The 16336-nt window shown below is 26.9% G+C and overlaps 1 protein-coding gene across 5 annotated transcripts in view; it reads left to right on the top strand.

Moving 5' to 3' along the window:
* Nucleotides 1-16336, top strand: part of LOC105837836 (potassium voltage-gated channel protein Shab) — a 113574-nt gene that overhangs the window by 233 nt on the left and 97005 nt on the right. For 4 of the 5 annotated variants that reach the window (XM_036290395.1, XM_036290396.1, XM_036290394.1 and 1 more), the window contains exons 1-3: nucleotides 85-226; nucleotides 541-631; nucleotides 2636-3955. In XM_036290395.1, coding sequence (XP_036146288.1) covers nucleotides 2891-3955 — 1065 coding nt within the window. In that variant the 5' untranslated portion in view covers nucleotides 85-226; nucleotides 541-631; nucleotides 2636-2890. Of the gene's footprint in view, nucleotides 1-84; nucleotides 227-540; nucleotides 632-2635; nucleotides 3956-16336 lie in introns of those variants that run through there. The other variant, XM_036290393.1, reaches the window with a different exon arrangement.

Below are 16336 nucleotides of genomic sequence, written 5' to 3'. Positions count from 1 at the left end.
GACGACGCGATTGTTTGTTAGCCAACCAGTGGGTGTTTATTGTATCTTCATAGATTCTTTCGTCCTCCTTAGCAAACATTCTTTTTAAGTGTACGAATTCAGATACGAAATATCCGAGGAATAGAACATCGTGTACCTTAGTACCCTTACACGCGTGATTATGCCGTAGCGCTTAATCGATAAATGTGCAAGGCGTCGATTGCAGCGCTCGGTGAAAAAAGTGGTGGTTAGTGCTAGTGTTATCGTCAGCATAACTGTCATTGTCATTGTCATTGTCGTCATTGTTATTATCGTTATTGTCGTTGTTGTTATCAATATTGTCATCATTATCTCATCATTATCGTTAACATCGTTGTCGTTACCATCGTCATTTTTGTTGTTGTCATTGTTGTCATTATTGTCATCGTTATTGTCATCGGTATCATTATTGTCATCGTCATCGTCATCGTCATCGTCATCGTCATTGTAATTATTATCGTCACAGACATTTTTGTAGTCATCATTATTGTTTATCATTGTTCATCATTGTTATTATCGTAGACGTCGCCTTGACGGGATGCAGCATTTTCAATGCAATACACGTGTTCTTCAATTGAACAACGGTTTTACTGGAAGTTAAATGAAGAAAAAGGTAAGTAATAGGGAGATAAAAAGATATAAATATAATATGGAGACTACAAAACTTTAAATGTGTAGCTATCTTGTTTGTTGCGTACACCATTCATCTATTTTCGTATAGTAGTTATAATATTCACGGCCAACATTGTCATCGTCAAAATTGTCGAGAATATTTCCTAACCTCGAGATTTAGACAATTACTTGAGATTTATATATTGTCCGGATTTTTAGGTCGTCTTTCTTCTATTACTCATAGATTCATTAAGATGCATCCCAAATTTGGTTTTCAAAATTTAATTTTATTAATTAAAAATAATTTTGATTCAATGTTTTCCCTGTTTCTCTGTCACATTATTATCTAAACTGTAATATAAAAATAAAGCTTTTTAATTAATGAAAAATAAACATAAGATTTTTTAATAATTGCAAAAGAACAATTTACCCATAAAAACATTTATCTATTTATTAATATATCCATCTACAAAATGTAAGTACATATTGTAAAATATTCAAGGAACATTTTCTTTTTATTTAATTAAATATTTAAAAAAGTTTATATAAATATTGATCTAAATATGCTTCTAAGATGAGCGGAATTTTGTATTATGAAACAGTGAGATACAAAGCAATTGAATTTATGTTGAAATATGTCAAAATAAAATGTAAAATATCTTATAAACTATTAATTTTTTGATATCTCCATTTTAATACTTTTCTGTATATTAATTAGACAAATCATATTAAGAGACATATAATTTAAAAAATAGAATTCTTATATGACTTTAAAAAATTGATTTTATTATTATTTAGTTTCCATTACACGCACACACGTACACGCAAATTTTTGGTCGATAAGAATACTTCCCTAAAATATTTGATATAATTTATATCCTGTATGTATATATTTATTTATCAAAGTTTTTAAAAATCGAAATAGAATTAAATTTTATTTCTTTGTTCGAATTTAACAAACCGAATTATTTCAGAAACAAAAGTTATGTCATGATGTGGTCAGTATGCATTTATCTGTTAATATGATCACAAAAATGCATACAAAATCGTGCATTTGTGCTGCTTAGGACGCGAATATGTTATGATATTAGAAAAATATATCATGTGATAGCGCTATGATAATAAAGGGATGTACTGGATACCCGGTATTCGGCCACTTTTGTTACAATTTGGATAGACTTGTTACCCGGTCGGATTATAAATTTTTTTTTTAATTCAATAAGTAACAATTGCATTTAAACTTTGAATTTTAGAATATAATAAATACTTAAATTAATAATTTATATTATGTGTAAATGTATTGATAAAAATACTTAGTTAAATTAGATGTTTAATGAAATATAGAGCTTTAAAATTTCATCAAATGACAAATTTAATTAAATATGTTTATCAATGTTTTATTTAATTCAAAATTTGATTATATTTATTAACATAACAAATATTTAGAGAAATGTGGACAATGGAAATTAGGACAAGATTTAGAATTCTTAAATATTGTAAATATATCAAATACCAATTTTATTCTAAGACACGCAATACTATGTTCCTAAATCTTATTTTTATTTTGATGATAATATTTAAAAATATGCTTAAATAGGAACACTATTATTCTACATTACTAAAAAGAAAAATAGGGAACACTTCGTATACCAAAGATTTAAAATATTTTTAAACTGCTGGAACTTAGCAAAAAAAATCATTGCAGAAACAAAATTTAAAAAGCGTTTTAAAGCTTCAAAACTTCTTTCAAACGTTTTTTGGCGATTTCAGTTATCTTTTTTTTTTTTATCAACGTGGCTCAATGATGAGCTTGATCTATTAAAATAAAAATTTTTAATGGGACTTTGCTGCGCTGCATTTGGCGTGAAAAAATTATAGAGAATTTCAGTTATTTGTATAAAAGTATAAAGAATCAATTTTAATTTTTTCTTTATACTATATAGTATATACTATATAGTATGATAATATTATGTGTATCTGATATATTTTTCTATTCTTTTTCCAGATAATTACACCCAAATCGAACTACTAGGTCAACGAAAGAATCCAGACAGATTTATGGATGAAGTTGAAAAGAAATACCTCAGCCAAGGTCAAGGAAAACGAATAAGAAAAAAAAAAACAAGATAGCTGGCGTTCCGCTATTCGACATCAGAGAAACGAAACAAGAGTATCGACATCATTTCCGTGAAGGACAATCGCTTTATAATCGTGTTGATAGTCAACGACTTGAACGATTTGTAATTATTTGGCGTGTCCAATGTTGAACGAAAGACAACTCGAAGTGGACAACACATTAACAGACGGGGAACGTAATGATAGTACCGTGGGTACTGGTCCAATGCTCTCATCATCGTCGCGTACGGTGCCCTACATCAACACCGATCAAGGCTACGTGTTTAAAGGTAGCAACATGTCGACATTGCAGCAACTTGGTGCAGACAGTCGCGGAAACAGTGATTATATTGGTGGCAGAGGAGATCTCGGATTCGGAACGTCAGTAGGAGAATCAGAAAGTGGACTAAGTGGCGGGATAGGACTCGGTAAAATCAGTACTGGAGGAGCTGTGGGCATTGTAGGAATGGGTGGAGGAGGAGGGGGAGAAGGGAGTGGAAACTTGAATAAAGAAGTTCGTTACGCTCCATTCGCGTCGTCGGTTGGCCCAATCGGTACCGTAACTCCAGTAAACTTGCAGTCTCTACCGGCACCGCCGCCGCCACCGCTACCGCCACCACCACCGCCGCCGCCGCCTTTGCCGCTGCAAGTGCAGCAGCAGCGGGCCTTTTCGAAGTCCATGACGTCTCTACCGCCGGAGCCATTTATGATTATGCGTTCGAAAGCGTTAAATCGGCGCGTTTCAATTAACGTCGGTGGCGTAAAGCACGAAGTACTCTGGCGTACCCTCGAGCGATTACCACATACGCGCCTAGGTCGATTGAGGGATTGCAATACTCACGAAGCAATAACCGAACTCTGCGACGATTACTCCCTAATTGACAATGAGTACTTTTTTGATCGGCATCCTAAATCGTTCAGTTCGATTCTTAACTTCTATCGTACCGGTAAGCTTCATTTAGTAGACGAAATGTGCGTGTTGGCATTTAGTGATGATCTCGCTTATTGGGGTGTCGATGAACTCTATCTCGAAAGTTGTTGTCAACACAAGTATCATCAGCGCAAAGAGCACGTACACGAGGAAATGCGCAAGGAAGCGGAATCACTTCGACAGCGTGAGGAAGAGGAGTTCGGTGATGGAAAGTGCGCCCAGTACCAGAAATGGTTGTGGGATCTTTTGGAGAAACCAACCACCTCCATTGCGGCACGGGTGAGTCGCATCGTGACTTGAAAAGTGACTCGCGCGTATGCGTTCATGCAATAGAAGACAAAGTATACGAGAAACGTCGCGCATCGTCACCATCTGCTGTGTATACACTAGATAGAAAATCCCAGAAAAAACGAGAAAGAGTAGTATATTATTCTATCAAATTCTAATTTACAACACAGAGAAAGGTTTATAGTAAAAATTACTATGATAACGGTAAGAACGGACCAAGGAAGGAATTATAAAAATTTTTATTATGTTTTTCCTCAAACTGCCACAGTATTTACACTACTTATGAGGTAATTCTTTAAATTTTCTTCTCATGGTTCGTAGCTACCATTGTACATACTAATTTTTGATATAAAATTTTCTTCGTGTATAGGAACATAATTGTTGAATTTAAGTTCAATGAAATTATCAAAACAAGACAAATTATTTTACATTATTCGAGATGTTATCAAAATATTTTTGCGATAAATACAAGTGGCTTGTTAATGATTAAAAATACATTCAAAAGTACCATTAAAGTTTTGAAATTAGTTTGGTGACTATTTAAATGTTGATTTTTAATAAAAAGCCACTAGTTTTTGCACGAGAATTTATTAATGTGTTTTTATATTACTACCTAAGTCGTTCTCGTGACCAAATTTTACTCAATATATTTCTATTTTTATCTGAGAAATATTAAAAATTTAAAAATAAAATTATGAATTATACGTATATGAATACGTATTTGAATTTTGTACACAATGAGTTATGTTTCGTTATTTAGCGTTATCTGATGATAAGTAACAAATTGATAATTTGCTATATTAAATTATCAATAAATGTATTGTGTGACAAATAATGTATTGTGTGACAATTATTGTTACATAAGTTTCATATTTATATTTTATTGATTTCTTTTTAGTATTTAAACTTATGATCTACATTTATGTATATTTGTGTATGTACATACACATACACATGACATGTAATATATATGTATATGTACACACATATCCATTACCACGCTTATCTTTATGCACATGCATACGCACACGCATATAGAGAGAAAATAATGTTCTAATACAATTAGATAATTTTTGGGAACAATTATTATTAAAAATATTTAACAATAAAAATTGTATTTTTTAAATAATAAAAACATTAAAAATTTGAAATTTATATGTGGTAAGAGTAAAATAAACAGTGAAAAAATATGATTTTAACATGTCGAGTTTTTATGTATAATACTAAGTCACAAAGGAAGTTTTATAATTCTTAGATTTCATAAAGTTATTGTACTGGTAACATTTGAATTATTTAAAGTTGAATAATTTTTTTTAATATTTACATTTTTATTATTCATATTTACCAAATTTTATATATTTATTGTTTATATTTTAAAGAAAAAATTTGTATTTTTATATTCTTGTTTTTAGATTTTGATCAGAAAAATTGATTAATATTTTTCATATATTTTTTAGTAATTAAATTTTATATGAAGGAGAAAACAAATAAAAAGTTAAAGATTTATAGATAAGTCTAACTTTAATTTGGTTAATTCAACATTTTTATGAGATATTTACAGTCTTTAATTTGCTTAATTCAATATTTTTGATATATTTACAGTATTTTCTTCTCTTGTTTAAACTGTAATAAAATGAAAATTTCATTTTGATTTTCTTATAAGGGAACGATCGAAAATGTGACTCACCAATTTTAATGAGCTTTTGATATATTATAGAGCATAAAAAATAAATTAGGTTTTTATTTTTTTAGCGGCGATGTTTACGGGTTGAAATTATCTCTTAAAAACAATGAATTATTTCATTTTGGGCGGATAATTTTAAAAATATAAAGTTTATAAAAAAATGTTCTATACAAAAGTTTTATATTTTATACTTTTTACAGTAGTATATTTGTTTTGCAAAAATTTTAATCTTTTTAATTTACTCCCACTTCTCTTATTTTGCAAAATAAGATTTGTAAAGATAAAAATTAAAGACCATTGAAAGCCAAATCCATATATATATAATGTATATATATAATTAAGTTTTAAAGACTTGGAAAAAAAACCTTTTTTTTTTCATTTTTTCCGCGGATTTTTTCACAAGGGTAGAAAAATTCATTGAAAAATTGGCATGTTTTTCATAAAATTGACATTTATTTTTGTATTTTTAATATAGTAAAGTTAGTTTGAAGTTGGTCATATATTTTCTGTTTTTAAAGTACTTTTTAGTTACAAGGGAAACATCAAATCACAATAAATAAAAACAAAATTAATATATTTTTAAGTAATTCATCTTTTTACTAAAATATATTTTATTTTTAAATTAAATTATAATTTAAACAAAAAGCGTATTATATATAAACTTTATGAAATAAAAATAAAAGCATTTACATGTTTTAAGCAGATTAAAACAAATTATATAATTTTTTAAATAAAATAAATTATAATTTTTTAAAAATACTTAACCTTTCTCGCAGTTCTAAGAATTAATGTTTTTATAAACCTAGTATTATAAATACAATACGCGCGCGCGCGTTTTATTTTGTAGTCAACATAAAATTTACTGATATATATATTTGAGATGCTATTGTATTCTTTGCGTAACGTACACTCGCAAACAATAACGTCTGACTACACTAACTGCGCTAGTTCAGAGTGTGTCTTTTTTTCTAATACGCAAACATGTGGAAAGAAAAAGATACACTCAGAAACCTCTCGGAATTAGTGTAGTTAGTTCAGCCAGGCATTTCTGTTCGCATATATACAGTAATTTTTTCCAAAAAACCAATTTTTCGAAAAAACCCGGTTTTTTGATTTTTTCCAGCGATTTAAAAAAAACAGCTTTTTAAAAATTATATATAAAATAATATATAGGTTCCACCATTCAATTTTTGGAAAAATGATGTTTTCGTGCTATAAGCGCTGCGCTAGAAGTAATGTTGTATTATTTCTTTAGTCGCCACATTCAATAATTCCCTCTTCTGCATAAATTTTTATATTCTAGTATTTTACAACATTCTAGTTTTTTAAATTATGTTAGGGTAATGTTCACTCATGAATCTAATAACAATACTGATTGTGGTCTGATATTCGAAAAAAAAACTTCCTTTAGCCAAGTTTTTACATGATTTACATGATTTGATGTTAATTTGCCTAATGTTGAAGACGTAACAAAGATATTAGGCACATTGAATAATGTTTTTTGTAGTTTCGGACCAAATGTTCCTGTAATTTGTTTTAATAATATGAAAAGAGGTGATAATAATCTACTATCAGTCGAAATAATCGGTTGAATCGTATAGCTATGCGTGATATAGCGTTGTTGAAATAGAGTGTACTACAGATTCAACTTTTTTAATACCTTTTTGAGCTAAAGTACAATTAAAATGAAATTCTAATTATAATCCACTCTGATCTGAATTATAAATATTTTCCATTCCATTAATATTTATGTTTTTATTTTTGTAATAAGTGTATCGCATTTATCTTCTGAATCAGATTTTAATAATAGAAGTTTTTTTTTGTAACAAAATTTATTTTTCTAGACAATTTTATATGCCTTATTGAATCTTTTTATCCATATCTCTGAAGCTTTGAATTATTTCGCATTTTCTTCTTCTTGTGCTCGAGAAGCCTATCGAGCGATGTCATAAATGAATGATGATGGCAGAATTAAACGACACTATACATTTGTTTATTATTAATCTTGTTATTATTAATTCTTTAAAATTAAAGAACTGATCTATCTTAAGGATGTATCGGACTGAAGTTCAAAATGGTACAAAGTTGCTAAAAATTTGTGAAATTGTTCTTTTACTTTCCCTAATGTACTGCAAAAACGCATCCACTAAACGGTTGCTGAGTTATAACTATTTTAATTTTCACTGATTTTACATGGTATCCTTTTCTATCTTATGGAAAAGAACGATCTTGATGGATAAAACAGCTAAAAAAATATAGAAGAAATAGTACCAATGTTTTGAATTTTTTTGTGAATCTAGTATCTGAATAGATGAAAATATCTGCCAAGTTTCAATTGTCTACACTACACTGTTTTAAAGAAATAAAATATAACTTGAGATAATTGTGTTCACTGTCAAAAGTTTAAACTCATAAGTGAAAAAAATCGCAAATACGTAAAAAATACCTTTGTAAGAGTAAAAATAAGACTCCAACTATCGTTCAAGTTTCTTACATCTAGATTTACAATGCGTTAGGCGTAGATATTTAAGTATTTCAAATTTCATGCACTTTTGTCTAAGATTGTATGTTCGATACATCCTTAATATAATTGGCCTTTTAATTCTTGCTTCATTCGTTCCTGTTTTTCATACATTACTATGGTGCATTATTCTAATAATGATTTGATGTACTTTTATAATTTCAATAATATTAAAGAAGGACAAGAGAGTAAAAAGATAATACAAATTAAAAACAGATTGTTCACAACAGCACAATACTTGTGACAATCAACTATCTAACATACTTATTTATATTATCGAACTACGAGTTGAAAAGACAGCTTCCCGTTGTTACAGACATTTATATACATTTAGCACATGGGCAAATAAATTTACTATGCAGAATATATATTAAAATGAATTATATGCTTTGATATACATCAGAACTATTTTTTGCACTATTTTTAACACTGATTAAATCGATTGATCTTTGTGCAAACATCACCTCGGAAATAATTACCTTTTAAATATACTTTTATTGCTTAAATTGATACGAAAAGAGTATGTGCGCACTTGCGCCTGCAAAGATAAAATTATCTCTATTTTTATATTATGCATCACGGCACTATTTTAATTCTGCTTACAATACCCTACATGTATCTACATATATTACTTTTGTTACATATGCATTTATGCTTTATATCGTGTAATACGTTGCGTATTATGTCATTAATATTAATCCATTTTTATGTTTTAATATAAGAATATATGCAGAAAAAACAGTTATTGAACATGGTGCAATTAAAGAAATAACGAAACATTACTTCTACTGTAATTATGATGGCGCAGCGTCTATAGCATGAAATTATCATCTCGTTATCTCCAAAATTGAATGGTGGAACCCATATTATTACATGTGAATAAATTTGGTTTTTAATACTTTTTAATTTTTGTCCTTACAAAATTAAAAAAATTTTGTAAAATAAGAGGTGAGAAGGTGGTAAATTAAAAAATTAAAAGTTTTTTAAAATATTAATCTTAAATATATCATTGTAAAGAGTATAAAATAGTATAAAACTATTGTATAGAATATTTTTTTATAAACTTAATATTTTCAAAGATATTCGTCAAAATAATCCTTTATTATCAAGGGATGGTTTCAACCCCTCGAGATGTACCGCTAAAAAATATGGGTTTATTTTTTTTATGCTCTACAACATATCCAAAGCTCATTAAAATCAGTGAAGAATACTTCCGACCGTACCCTTGTTAGTAAGAAAAGTAACCCTTGTTAGTAAGAAAAAAAATTTTTTTTATTTGCCATTTTTGCATATTTATAAAAATAAATTTTTTATTTTAATTTACTATATTTATAGCAATTTACTAAATTTATGATTAAAAATATTTTTGAATTTTCTATTTTTTGTAATTTTTGTATCTTGAAACATGACAGCAACAACGAGACAATATTTTTTTGCCCAAACCCAATTTATAGCAATTAACACAAGTATTTTTTGTAATGTTTGAAAAAATTTATAAAAAACATTCAAATATCAAAGAATAAATATGTTACGTTTATAGCTTCCATGTTAGAAAAAAATATTCTCAAAATAAGGACAAAAATGGTATCCGTACCAGATCAATACGAGAAAAATGTATTTCTATTTTCTCAAAAATAAAACATGAGATAAAGAAAGCATAATAATAAAAAAATAATATTAAATAATTTCAATTATAAAATATCTGAATAGATATGAAATTTAAAGATACTTTAAACAAATATCTTGATGTCAACTACAAAAATGTACATAATAAAATCTGAAGGTTTTCATTTTAAAAACTATTGTATTTGATATTGTAGTCATAATCTTAATAATTTTATCTAAGGGCATTAAGATTACTATATATATATTATATATTAGGTGGTTTCCAGTGACACATGACAATACAAATGTCATTCTGTCTATGATGTAAGAAAACTAGGTGTGGTCTTATATTTCTTATAGCTAATGAGGAATTGATGCCAGATATTGTTATATCGTCGCAATAATTTGAATTTAATGTTATACCATTATTGTTTTATTTATTTTTTTGCTTTTATTAAATTATGTATACTTACAGTACAAAGTTGTAAGAAATATCAAATTTTATATGTATAAAGAATGAATCAATTTTAAAAAGTATATTGTCTATATTATGTTTAGAATAATATTTTAATATAATAACAAATAATCGGTCCGCAGTTTGTGTAAATTGAAAATTGTAAAAAATCATACAATGATAATATTCTTAGACAGTAAACCGAATATTATTTTATTTCAGAAATTACTTTTATGTTGTTTTATTTTGTTTGCATTGTTTTATATCATTTTATCAAAGACTTTGGTAAAACAGTTTCAACTAAACATAGGATAATTACAAAGTAATGTGATTTTAACAAAATGTTTATAATTATTATCAAACATTTTACCATTAGTATTATAATTTTGTTATTATTATTATATTTGTTTATAGCAACTAAATTTCATATAGTAAAATATCATTACTTATTAAATGCATCTTATAAGTTTATCTAGGATATTTTTTTCTATGCGTTCGACGCACGTGAGTAATACAAGCAGAGATAACGATGCAACCGCATAGCAACATTTATTTTACAGATATCTTTATATGCCCTTTTTTTCTGGTGATCGATATTGGAAAGGACAGGTGCAGATTATGCAGGTGCAAAATTATGATTGGTGGTGTAATTTATAAATTTATTTTTTTGCAATGGCTAATTATTTCAGAAAATAAAAAGAAAATTCATGACATACAAAGACAAGATTTCCAAACAATAAAAAAGGATTATAACAAACGAGCTAAAATAATTTACTTATAAAATTTAAATTAATCTCATATAAATTAAACGGTATACATATTTTAGCTATGCTTTATATATTTATTTTTTTTAGCATTGAATTTTACAGACATTTAAACAATACACATTATTACATTTCATAGAATGTTTTAAACATTAAATAGATGCAAAATTATTTAAATATTTTTTTTAATAAACCACTATGAGCGTTAAACAACAGATACTATAATTAATTTTTTAAAGTAACAAATTTTGATAAAAAGCTCTTGTCAAATGTCTTCCGTTGTTAACCAAGTTGATTGAAACTTAATTAAAATAAAAATCAGAAACATACAATAAATATCAATACAAACTAACACTGAATGTTTACATGTGTAAAGTTACTTTATTATTGAAAATTACAACATTTATTCGTATGGACATTTTTGATATATTTATATTAATATTGTTTACATAAATATAAAAAATATAATGATATTGATTTAAACATTGTATTATATAAATAAATAAATAATATAAAATAAAAATTGTAAATAAACATTAGAATATTTAGCCATGTTTGGAGGAGGAATATCTGCGCAGAATTAAATTTATCTTGAATATGATTATACCTAATTTTCTGTTATTTATTGAATGATAAGAAAGATAGAATGACTGATAAAATGAGTTTGTGTCACTAAACAAAAGATACAAAAGATACCTATTATTTCTCTTTGGAAATTGCATAATAAATTTTTTGTTCAAAACATTTTTTCAAGAAATCAATAATAATTTCTCAAAAAATTATCTAATTAAATTAAAATAAATTTTTCTTTTCTTTTCCCTTTTCTTTCCTTCCTCAACTCTCTTTACATGTGTCTGTGAGTGTGTTTATATTTTTATTTAGGTACTTGAATAAGTCTCCGCCGCTTACTAATAGATGCCATTACCAGTACTGTGTGCATGTATTTCAAGATGGTAACGCATATTCAGGGAGTCTGCAAATTTTCGACGTAGCGCTTATATAGAGATCAAACAAACCAAACTGAGTAGAAAAGTCCCCTACCATTTTGCAATTATTATAATAATTAACGGGTTATTAATTAAGAAAGAATCGCCATTTTGCCCGGTCTACCGCCGAATATCGGCAAGCACGCGGCAATGCAAGACAAAATAAGACCGCTCAGCGAGACGTGCGGCAGTAAGCCGGGCAAAATGGCGATTCTTCCTTAATTAATAACTCGTTAACTATTACAATTGTAAAATGAGGATTTTTCTATTCAGTTTGATCCGTTCTATCTATATGCAAGCGCAATGTCGAAAATTTGCAGACTCCCTCTGTATATACAAGTACTATAAGCAAGCTTTAAAATTCAATATATGCCATTTGAGTGCAGTGTTAACAACAAATTTTTCTATTGCATTGAACATGTTAAATATTGTACTGACAAAACAGCATTTGTGGGAGTTTTTAAAGAAACGCTAGAACTGCTCGAATGGAATATGTTACCTTACCCGCCATATTCACCAGACCTTGCTCCGTCGGACTACCATCTTTTTTGATCGATGCAACATGGACTTTCGGAGCAGCACTTCACTTCTTAAGAGTATATAAAAAATTGGCTTGATGACAATTTTTTAATCGCAAAATTTACTTATTACCTAAAAAGTGGCAAAATGTTATAGCTAACAATGGCAAACATTTTGAATAAGGCATTGTTTATTTTTCTATTCCAATAGTCTTAAATTTTAACCTAATACAGCAGAAACTTATTCAAGTATATAATATGTATTATTTTGTCATAAATATATGTATATTTTTTTAAATTTTATATAATAACGTACCTTTATAAATTGTGAAATGTATGTATTTAACAAAATTGCTGTAGTTGATCATTTTTTGAAAAGTCAGTATATTTTATAAAGCTATAAGAAAGAGAGGATTTAATTCCAATTTTAACTATGACATATATTATCACAGTTATAATTCTAAATAATTTTTAAAAACTATTGGTCATTATTTATGATAAAGTTAATAATAAATAAGTAAAATATATTCTATTAAATCTTACTTAGGATCCCGATTTAAAAAATTCAAATTTAAAATTAACTTTAAATTCGAAATTGGTGGAATTAAATCCCCTTTTATATTTTACGTTAATATTTCATTAGAAATACAAAATAAGAATGTTTTCAATTATTTCAAAATTTAGATATTTTGAAATGTATGAATTTCTCATGGATACCCGATGTTGCCATTATTTTATTATATTGTCAAAAAAAGTAATATCTTTACATACATATTTTTAGAAAATACTTTATTTATTATATATTATAAAAAAATATACGCATTTTTTATTTACATTATTTATCGATAATGATTTATTTGTAAGCATTTTTGTGTTACGTATTTTATATTTTGTTAATAATGTTAATTTGCATCTTACCTAGTAAACATAGATGTATTATATTGCTATTTACCCATATAGCATGTAATGTAAGTAATAGCAATATCACAACACTATTGCAATGAGACATAGGGTATAAATATGTGTTTATAAATATGTCATAATAATATTAAAACTCTTAAAATAAATTAAAGTAATATAATGATGATATTATATTACTGTAATATTACTGTAATGTACTGATTACATTACTGTAATATTTGTAAATAAATACTATAATATATAATATTTATATAGTAAGAATAATCGAATTATTTAGATATTTTTACATTAAAAATGTATTGCAGTTGTATTATAATATATCATCTTTTTACTTTTATTTCGAAGCACACAATTTTAAAGCCTAGCCTTCAAAAAGCATTATTTTAGAACACGATTGGCAATTTTATTGTATTATATCTTTTATTTTATCCGTGTAATCTTCTATGTAGGTTTTTTAGGTTTTAGTGGGTTATGAGAAATAAAATGTTATTGCGTTCATTTGTTGGTGGTCACGATATATGCTTTGCTATTTATCATATTTTTACGATATTATATTACATAGTGATATTTCAAAATCATATGTTATACTGTGTATTACAAAACTAGGAAATAATACAATTGCAATAATAAATTGAGATATATACAATGCAATATTTTTTAGAGTCCAATTTTAAGGATCCAATATTTCATGTAATTTGTAATATTAACTGCAATATTACTGACATACTTGCTATGTCAGTGAAAATATGTACCAAAATACATATGTTTTATGTTATATGATTGTTATAAAATATTTAATGTTTGTTGGATTTTTTATTGAAAAATTACTTATTATTATCGCAACTGTATGTAATTTTATATGTTTATAATTATTCATATTATTTGTATAAAATTGTAAATAGGAAAATTGGATTAATAGAAACTTTAATTTGTTACAGTTACAGTTAATATATTTTTAATATATATTAACATACAATTTTAATTAAATTTCCAATAATTTATTAACACAATACATTATAGTCTGTAAGAGAATTAAACCGAATGGTGTTGGTGTAACAGGTTTTTAATTAAGTTTTTTAAACATATGTATACATATATGCATATATAAAATAGTGTGGACTTTCTTGTCATATTATGTGACATACTACATGGATACATAGATGATTCGCGACGTTTCCTTTGCTTATATTGTATAACTTTCTTTATTCTTATAAAGAAACTCGTATTAATAATCATATCTTTTTCGGCTAATTAGGATTACTAATATTTATTATGTACTTATTGCTGGCTTTTTATGCGAGCATTTGTACCAAAAGTGATCGATAAAGTCAAAACATTCAGTAACTTCGTATGGATACAAATTGAAGTATTTTGGATACGAGTCGAATTGTTTGATCGCCAAATTATATTTGAATTTTTATTTACATCAATATTTTTTAACATACTTTTTTATTTTCTTTGTACATTAATCCATTTGTGTATTTACGCTTGCAGTTTTTACCAGAGCCTTTATATGAGTACAAGTATTTGTTAAATCAATATCAGTATCAATTGAAATAGTATATAACTGAACAGATTAGAAAAAACGTATAGTCTTTAACTCATTTTAGACTGTTTCATGAAATGCTCGATCAGCAAATCGCAATCGATTTTGCTAGCTTTTTGAAATATTTATTTGTATTTTGTTGTTGTGAATAAATATCATAATTATTTAATAAAAATTATGGATTACTTAAAATTGTACATTTCTGTTCAATTCTTCATAACTTCTTAACAATAATATTTATTAAAGCACTTGTCACAGAAGAGTAAAATATATAAGAGATAAATAAAGTTTATATTAACATTGGATATATGAAAATTGAAGTATGATCTTTATAATTCTACTATATTAAAAAGATATTTTGGAAAGGACGTAAGAGCGACAAAATTGTTTTAAAAACGCGATAATATTCTCAAAATATTCTCTAGAAGTTTTAAAAGGTTTGTACGATATGGGATTAACTCTTCGCAAAGTAGCTTATTTTATGCACTTGATAAGGACCGAAATCTACGGTCGAAACGTTGTGCATTGTTAAATATACATGTGGCCAGTCAGGTCGAAACTAATAATCAATCTTGTTGTGATTTCACATCCACTGGCGAAACGAATATTACTTTTTTAGCTTATTTTTTAGCCAGCAAAAATTATTAATTGGTTATATTTCAAAGAAGTTTTGGATTTTAACAGTCTGAAAAATTTCCAATATACTTTTAACATTTAGGATTATATAATTTATATGAATTGATACTTTATTACTTTTTTGTTCATATTCGAATTTCACTTAGAAGCGGCAAAATTGAAAAAATCGTCTGATTCAATCACCTAGATTAATGACTGCAATATAAAATTTGAAATAAAATTTAATCTGTTTAAGTTTCCACAAAATATATTTAAATTAAGACGGTGCTAAACTGCTCATCAAACTTGATCGAGGCCGATAATGTAGAGACATTTGTACACATTATTAACAAAATTTTGTATGTATTTCTTTTATATATTTGGAAATCCTTTTCCAGAATTGAAGTTTATGTACTAATATCAGTTTATAAATTGAATTTCATACCAAAATTAAAAAAAAATTTGCATATTGCTCTTTTTAGACACGAAATTTCCTGACTAGACAATCTTTTTTATTGGAACGTCTACGCTCTATCTGAAAGCGTAGCATTGTTCCTAAATGTTCACTCGTATTAGGCCTAGGCTTGATTTGTGCGTACAAAATATAAAATTTTTACATCAGACATATTTTATTACAAGTTGATGCTAGAAGCAATTTTAAAATTTTTTGTCGTTTTTCCTACAAAATTGGTATGATCGTCTTTGTTATCGTCTATACTTTAATCCTGGAGAAGGATTTTTAATTCTGTAATGGCAAA

Source organism: Monomorium pharaonis, chromosome 7, assembly GCF_013373865.1.
Source record: "Monomorium pharaonis isolate MP-MQ-018 chromosome 7, ASM1337386v2, whole genome shotgun sequence".
Lineage (NCBI taxonomy): Eukaryota > Metazoa > Arthropoda > Insecta > Hymenoptera > Formicidae > Monomorium > Monomorium pharaonis.
The sequence above is the reverse complement of the archived record's forward strand: the minus strand, read 5'-3'. Positions and strand labels throughout refer to the sequence as shown.